Raw genomic sequence first — 9,033 nt, 5'->3', positions numbered from 1 at the left:
GTTTTCATTTATATAACGAAGAAGACAATTAGATAAACTAAAACAGAAATTCGACAATGATGTAATGGATTTTGGGTCCCATTAACACTTTCTATCAAATCTGAAAATTTCCCGAGATTGAACTATACGAATTAATTTCATATTGAAATTTAAAATCGATGTTTATGTTTATATATATAGACCTGCTCAGTGTATTGTTATTTTTCAGATATTCACAATGGGAGAAAGCTCATCGTCACCACGAGGGAGAAACTTGAGTGATTTCATTGATCATAATGCCTCATTTTCTTCCTCCTCTTCAGTAATGAAGCTGTTTGGTGTTGCCGTCACTGATAGAAGCATAGCTCCGGCGACAGAACTACCAGACGGTGACAACAAAAGATTCGAGTGCCAATATTGCAAAAGAGACTTCGCCAATTCTCAAGCATTAGGTGGCCATCAGAATGCACACAAGAAAGAACGACAAAGATTAAAAAGGGTGCATTTCATGAGTAACCATCACCGGCGTTTTGCAGCGCCTGTGACCATTATCAATGCACATGCAGCAAGATCTGGACATTTCCAGCAACCGCAGATGGCGGTGGTGGATCACTATATATGTCCTTCGTCACCACCACAGGTACTGTCGGGTGTTCCTCTAAGATTTCCTAGCAGGTTTTACATCGGACGACCACCGCATCTCAGCCTTACCACTGCCGGAGTGAGTCCAAATTCGTCAAGGATAATCGAAGCAGCAGATGATAACGGTGATGGTGTAGACGTTGATCTGCATCTTTGATGGTTCCAGCTGTGGAGCTGCCAATAACTTTTATTTTTTTATTTTTTGTTTCTAAATTCTAATTAAATTTGGGTCATAATCTAATTGTTTCCATGTTTTGGTTTTAGTTCTGGAGTTATTATTATATATCTTATATTAAATATTAATTCAAGCATATGATGTGTTCTTTTTTTCTCAATTCTGACTTAAATATTGCTACGTAATCTCTCCGAAGTTGGGATAAAGAGCTAAACCCTAGCGAGGTTTTGATAACAATTATTATTTTTAATTTTTCTAATTTTTTAGAGTATATGATTATTAAAAAAAAAAAAAAAAAAAAAAGGAAAATGACTAAAATGCTAAAATAGTTCTCGTTTTGTATATATTTAGTCCTTATTGTTTTTTTCTTGTAAAATAAGTCATTTAATTTGTATATTCGGTCCTTATGACCGGCTATTCTAGGTTATGATTGGCTGCTTCAGGTTAAGTTCTTAGTTCGTACGAATTTAGTATTTTATGTTTTTTGCTGCAAAATAAATCATTATTGTTTGTGTAGACATTCAGTCTTTATTACCAATTTCCTTTAGGTTTTCTTACGTGACATCCTACGTAGGATAATAATTAATGAGGTATTCGCATAGATATCAATAACATATTTCACGAATCAGTCAAATAATGATGGTGCCCTATTTTTCTCAAAGAAGAATATGTTTTCGGCGTTTGTTCTATCTATTTCAATAGCAGACAATTGGATTCTTTGTGATAGTTTTCTCTCAGCTCGAATTCGTACTTCCAAGACAAAATAACACCTTGAAAAAGTTTGAGTATTCCCTAATTCATTGGTATGTCAATTTTGACCATTTTTCTACAAATGAGTTTTCTTATTCTTATCAAATTGATCCCAAATTTTGAAGATGAATTTGTAACCCTAAAAGAAGAGGTTTCATGTCCTTACGTGTAACCTAAAAAGACTATGCCATTATTATTAATAGTATAACTAACTTTTATAAATATGGACATTATTTCCAACAATAAAAATCATTATGGCTAATGTATTTTCTTCATATGATGTAATGTAGTTGATATTACTATTGAATACGATTTATATTGGTATTAAAGATAATTGATATTGTATTATCATAGTTACTAATATCAATATGATATAACCATAACCAAGAGTTGTTCACATAAAAGAAACAAAAATAAATAAATAAATAAATAAATAAATAAACAATACAAAACAGAAACAAACAAAAACAAAACCATGGCAAGTAACACATGATTCCAGTGTTCAAACGAGCCACGTGTGAGAACACCTTATTAGTTATAGTCTCATGTAAGATGTCACATGAGCAAAACCTAAAGAAACTCATCACAAGTACTAAATATATAGAAAAACAACGAAGACTTATTTTGTCAAAAAAAAAAAAAACAGTAAGAACTAAATGTATATAAACTGAAAGCTTATCATATAGTAGTTGGTCATAATGACGATTGAATGTTGACCAAAATAATAAGTTCAAAGGCTTATTTTACAATAATAATAATAATAATAATAATAATAATAATAAATAATGTGTACAAACGAAAACTATGTTACGTGATATGTTATTTTCCATAAAAAAAATAGTAAACATGTTTTATAATTATTTAATGTGATTAATGAAAATGTCATTAAACACAACTGAAACAAATATCATAAATTTTGGGTCAACAATGTTGCCTTTAATTGATAACATTTATCCATGTTTAAGATTATGATATGATTAGATACATAATGTATTGAAGTTTATAGAGTTCAATAGAATGTCACATTATCATTTACTATTCCATACAACTTTATTCATTTTTATCTTACAATGTATTAAACTCTACAAGCTCAATGGAACATATTAAAAGAATATTTATTTAAAGATTTAAATACTTTCTTTTTCCCATTGAAGAGTTCAATGACCGTTTAACTTTAAATCCGAATGACAAGGTGACATTTCACAATGGTAAAGTTGTATCTATTGAATGACAAGTAGGCATGACATCTCATTCAACTCTTCCATTAAACACCCTATTATGGATGCTCTAAGTATCAATGATATACAATTACGTTTGGCGTATCTATGGGTGAGATAACATGGATGATGATCTAAGGAATCCAAATTTTTATAAGCCATTTTTTATGTATCTATTTATGTTATTATTAAAAAAAATAAATTAAAAATAAAATAAAATTAAAAAAAAAATAGTATTTAGTTGTCTAGTTAGCGGCAAAAAAGAAGAAAAAAACAAGATTAGAGTGAAAATTGATGTAGAAGACGAAGAAATTCCAACTCGTTCTTTAAGAATCTAAGAAATTAATCATTTTTTTATTTAAGAAAATTAGATAAACACCTCATTTTTTATTTTGCTTGCGGCCTTGAATCAGCTTTCACTACACTAGCTCCTTGGTAATATTATTTTCATAATACTTGATAATTTTTTAAGAGATATTCTTTTATTAATTAAAAATAATATTACTTTTAATAGCATAAAGTTTAAAAATATATTAATTAAATTACTTTGATTACTTTAAAAAATTGCTAATATTTAAATAAAAATAATCATAATGAAAATTAAAATCGGTCAAATAAGTAATTTTAAAAATTAAATTAAAATATGTTTATTCAAGTTGATTAAACATATTAACGTTGAATCAAACAATTTGATTTTAACCTTATTCATTTAAAACTTTTAAGCTTTCAATTTACACTCAACTGATTGTAATATCATGAAGCTAGAAGTTTTAGGTTTTTTGGTAAAAACAAAAATTTTAAGTTTAAAATAAAAAAAAATTCTTAAATAAAAGCAGACAACTTTAAAATAATATCAACGGATAAATTAAAGTAATAAGTCTCATTACTAGTTTATATTTAAGATCAGGTAGATATCTCTAAAAATAAGACTTTTGTAGTGATGGATCAATGTTGTTAAATTAGAGAAAACTTGTGTTTGACTTGAGAGTGGACTGAATAAGTAGCCTGGACTTCGTTTGTATAAGTTAGGATGGGAAAAGGATCATTTGTGCTAATGTAAGTTTTTGGCTGGTATGGGGACGAACTCTGAAAATGTTTTAAGCAGAGGGACCAAAACCTGACATTTTCCCAAACACCAGTTCACGTAGCACGTCCCTGACATTAGGCAGATTATAATAGCGATTTTCTAGCTTTCATCTCATTCTTTATCCCCTTCTCCCCAATTGATTCTATTGATTTCTTCCCCACTTAAACTCTATTTTTCCTCTCAATCTCATGGAAACTTGAAGCTTGAAATTGCTAGATGAAGTTTTGCTCAAATCCTCTCATCATTTTTCTTGGAAGGTCGTTTCTGCCCTTACTCCTTAAAGTTAATTTAGGGTTTAGGTGGGTTTGCAAATCTAAAATTCATACTTCATTTGTGTTATTTATATGAAATTATTGTCATGATTCCATTCGTTGATCTATCTCCAAGCTCTATGTAGCAAATGGTTGTATGTTTTATGAGTTTGAATATTATTTTGATGGGTTTTCAAACCCTTGTTCTTCAAATATGAGTTTTGTGTACCAAGACATGATATGAACTTGAGTTTATGATTATACTATCAATTTCCTTTCATATATATTCTCCATTTGTCAATTCATGACTAATGATGAAATTTCCTTTCATATTTATTCTCCATTTGTCAATTCATGACTAATGATGAAATTTCATAATGGTTGATTCAAGTATACCTTCTGTGTGATGATTTGGACATTCTTAAACCCTAAATGTCATAGATCTAATTTCATGATTCCAAATAATGATATAAGTTTAAGGTTATGTCTAGATTATGCTTTCCATTCAAATCTATAATTCATTTGACAATCCTTGTCTCATTGTGAGATTATGAAGTTTGGTGCAAAACTTTATTTTGATGATATCTAATTTGGACATTCTTAACCTTGTTGATGATGGAACTATGTTCTAATCTCAAATTCTTGATACAATATTATCTTTATGTATGTTTTCGATAATTTATAATCCCTTGATGATGTGTATAGAAAATTAATCATCTAGTGTTATAAATGTTGCTCAATTGGCTTGTAGAGTTCCTAAGGATGTGGAACTTGGTATTAAGATATGTTTCAAGTTCTACTTTCCTATAACATCTCTTTCCCTCATGGAAATAGACTTAGTAGGTGCATGCGTTTAAAGTACATTCCAAGGATATAAACCATTTAGAGATCATTTCTTATGTTCAATTGAAGTTTTGTAACCTTTGTTTGAATTTCTTGAGTCGTTGTATTTGTTTTGAATATATATTGAAAGTTGGTTGGATTAATATGCATTTAACAACATTTTTATGTCCAGATGTCCGTGGAGCGTGACATGCCTATTGATTGAGCATGATGTGTCTCTAGACTGTCTCATTTTCTACATTGTGATATTTAATTTCTTTGAGTTTTAATCTTTCTTAGTGTCTCATGTGGCTTCCTTCATATATATTTGGATACTTAAAGGTGCATTGTGAGTTTAGAGTGATGAGTTGAGCCATAGAAGGGTATATTAACCTTTTGAAACCTTGTGATAATGATAGTCGGTGTTGACTTGGAAGCATTAGTTGAAGATGTATTATTCAAGTGAAAAAGTACATGGTGTTTCTAACTTTGGGTTGAGGTGAGTTATCGGAAACACACATCCGCTATCTTCCTTGTGTTTTGATAATTTTGATGGCTTACATATTATGATTTTATATATAGACCTTGATTGCTATGTGAACTATATGTGCATTCATGAAATAACATTATGGAAATCGTTTGGTTATAAAAGAAAAAGGGCTTTATTTTAGAAATTGTTTTTGGCAACCTATTTGTGCATACATACTAAGATGTGTGAATTGAGTTGTAACATCCAAAAAAATTCCAACCAATTTAAACTTCTCAAAAACAATCCATGTGCAATTAGTTATTACAAAAAGGTTTCCAAATATTATATTATCAGAGTATCCCAGAAACAACATCATAAAAATGAGGAGCGGTACGATCACGCCTTTGCCCTGCCACGATCTTCTGATGCACCTTAAACAATAACTGAAAACTGTAAGCCCGAAAGCTTAGTGTGTTACCCTCAAAATACCCATACACATACAACCATACACATACAAAAATGAACAGCATACTATGGGTCCATTCAACCATCGGGTTGGAATACCCCTAGCCCTCTACCATTGGGTTGGAATGCCAATATACTACGAGTCCAATCATCCTCGGGATGGAATACTCTCGGCCCACAACCTTCGGGTTGGAATGCCCATATTCCTACACATACAATAACTACTATAGGTCCAATCATCCATCAAGATGGAATACCCCAGGCCCTCAACCATTGGGTTGGAATGCCCACCTACTATGAGTCCAATCATCCTACCGGGATGGAATACTCCTGGCCCACAACCATCCGGTTGGAATGCCCACCTACTATGAGTCCAATCATCCTACCAGAATGGAATACTCCTGGCCCACAACCATCGGGTTGGAATGCCCACCTACTATTAAACATGTGCACCTATCGGATAACTATATAACAGTTTATAGGGACAACATACTAGGTCCCTATCATCCTCGGGATGGAATACCCTCCACTACCAATCAACCAAGTGCACATATAACAGGTAATCTCTTACTAGCATGCAGACAGTCAGACCTAACTATAGTTCACTAAGCATAACCACATCCAATCTACCAAGATACTTATCTGTCATGTCACAAACGTAACTATCTCAAATACAAATCAAAGGGTCAGCCTTGGTGCCTTAGACCCTTGAGTATAGTGAGGATAACTCACCTTGCAAATGCCGAACTGAGAGATGAGATCAAAACTCCCGATCACCGCCACGAACACCACTGCCTAAAACTTCATTGAAATCGTAACCATCAGAGCCTAAATTACCAAAATACCCTTTGAAGTCAAACTGGTCAACTCTTGGTCAAAGTCACAGTCCTGGTCAAAGTCAACCTTCCTGGTTGACCCTGCTTGTTGAGTCATCCTAGTGACTCGCCGAGTTCATGAACTTAGAACCCCACAATTCGTGACTGGACTCATCGAGTCACCCCATGACTCATCGAGTCCTTCCATCCGAGTCCTAGCCTGTTAGGAATGCCCACACTCATACACATACAATAACTAATATGGGTCCAATCATCCATCAGGATGTAATACCCCAGGCCCTCAACCATCGGGTTGGAATGCCCACCTACAATGAGTCCAATCATCCTACCAGGATGGAATACTCCTTGCCCACAACCATCGGGTTAGAATGCCCACCTACTATTAAACGTGTGCACCTATCGGATAACCATATAACAGTCTATATGGACAACATACTAGGGTCCTGTCATCCTAGGGATGGAATACCTGCCACTACCAATCAACCAAGTGCACATATAACATGTAATCTCCTACCAGCATACAAACAGTCAGACCTAACTATAGGTCACTAAGCATAACGACATCCAATCTACCACAATACTTATCTATCATGTCACAAATGTAACTATCTCAAATACAAATCAAAGGGTCGGCCTTGGTGCCTTAGACCCTTAAGTATAGTGAGGATAACTCACCTTGAAAATGTCGAACTGAAGAGATGAGATCAAAACTCCCGATCACCGCCACAAACACCACCACCTAAAACTGCATTGAAATCATAACCACTAGAGCCCAAATTACCAAAAATACCCTTTGAAGTCAAACTATTCAACTCTTGGTCAAAGTCACAGTCCTGGTCAAAGTCAACCTTCCTGGTTGACCCTACTCGCCGAGTCATCCTAGAGGCTCGCCGAGTTCATCAACTCAGAACCCCACAATTCGCGACTGGACTCATCAAGTCACCCCATGACTCATCAAGTCCTTTAATCCGAGTCCTAGCCTGTCCAACTCACTGAGTCACCACTCAACTCACTAATTTGCTTCATAACCAGTTGGGTTAGGGTTTGCGACCCAACTCGCCGAGTCCAAGAACAGACTCGCGAAGTCTACTTAAACCATCCATATTCAGACGATTTTAGACCATCTCACTGCTTCCAACTCATAGATCTGGACTCCTCGGGCTAGTTTCACACGTAAAGTTTCCAACTTTACATGCATGCAAGGCGATATAGGCTCAACACAAGCTAGAAAGAAGGTTAAAGACAAGAATGCTCTTATACATGCACAAACGCTGATGCTTTATGCTTCCATGGACCAAAACCGGCCTAGATCTGAATTTGCAACCTCAGATCTAGTCCTTACACCCGAAATGGATCCCCATCAAGCTAAAAAAACCCCAAAACCTTAACCATGAATAGATCTAAAAGGGAAAAGCTCAAGGTAACATCTTGTTACTGTTGGATTAATCTCTAAGTCCATAACTATAATTGGTAAGACTTGACCCGACCCAACATGGTTCATTTGGGTTGCATGGCATCATACACTCTGATAGACTAAGTGAGAGAAATAAGACACTTATGGTTATTAATATATTATAAGTTCTAGTATATTAATAATAAGAATAATAATATTTAATTAATATTGATCAAAACTTAATTTAGAATTAATTATGTGATCAAAAGAAGACTAATTAAATATATGGGTTGATTGTGTAAATCAGCCATACTTATATAGTGGGCTAATGCTCCATGGATTATCTAGTTGGGTTGAACCCATAGGATACTCCATGGATGCTCCATGGAGGTTACATAACCCATGGGTCATGGAAATGAAAGGTCATGACAATTGGGGCTTACATGGTGTAACCCTAATTGTAACACACTATCTAAGCATCATATTATTCACCAAAATCGGCCACTAGTGTGTGTAAAAGAAGGGCTAGCCGATTTCATAAGTTGTAGAGTTCTCTCAAGTTATTCCAAGTGTATTTGGTGCTGTGTGAACCATTTGAGGTGTCACACTTGAGGCACTAGGCACTCAAGCTTCATGAAGACATTCTACATCAAAGAGGTATGTATTATATATTGTTATATTCATTATTTTGTATGCTAGATTAGGATAATACCTTGGGATATTCATATTTGCATGTATAATAGAGAAAACATAGATCCAAGGTATTTAGGGTTGCATGTACACTTAGGAGTGTTAGAATTCTCAAAACCCTACAGTGGTATCAGAGCCTAGGCTTGTTTTCCTTTTATACTTGCAAAAGTAGCTGAAAAATCGAGTTTTGATGTTGTCTGCACAGCAGACTCGCCGAGTCCATGAATGGACTCGCCAAGTCCAAGGAAAAATGCATC

The 9,033-nt window shown here is 34.1% G+C and overlaps 1 protein-coding gene across 1 annotated transcript; it reads left to right on the top strand.

Moving 5' to 3' along the window:
- Window positions 1–217: 217 nt before the first annotated feature.
- LOC145001908 (zinc finger protein GIS3-like) lies at window positions 218–936 on the top strand. Its single transcript, XM_078961237.1, has one exon. The coding sequence runs from the start codon at window positions 218–220 to the stop codon at window positions 776–778; it is 561 nt and encodes a 186-aa protein (XP_078817363.1). The 3' UTR covers window positions 779–936.
- The last annotated feature ends 8,097 nt before the right edge of the window (window positions 937–9,033 follow it).

This window comes from Lactuca saligna, chromosome 6, assembly GCF_052625555.1.
Source record: "Lactuca saligna cultivar CGN05327 chromosome 6, ASM5262555v1, whole genome shotgun sequence".
Classification (NCBI taxonomy): Eukaryota; Viridiplantae; Streptophyta; class Magnoliopsida; order Asterales; family Asteraceae; genus Lactuca; species Lactuca saligna.
This window is presented reverse-complemented; position numbering and strand designations above follow the sequence as displayed.

Excerpts from the sequence above, each read along its gene's own strand:
- LOC145001908 (XM_078961237.1), top strand. The coding sequence starts at position 218 with ATGGGAGAAAGCTCATCGTCACCACGAGGGAGAAACTTGAGTGATTTC.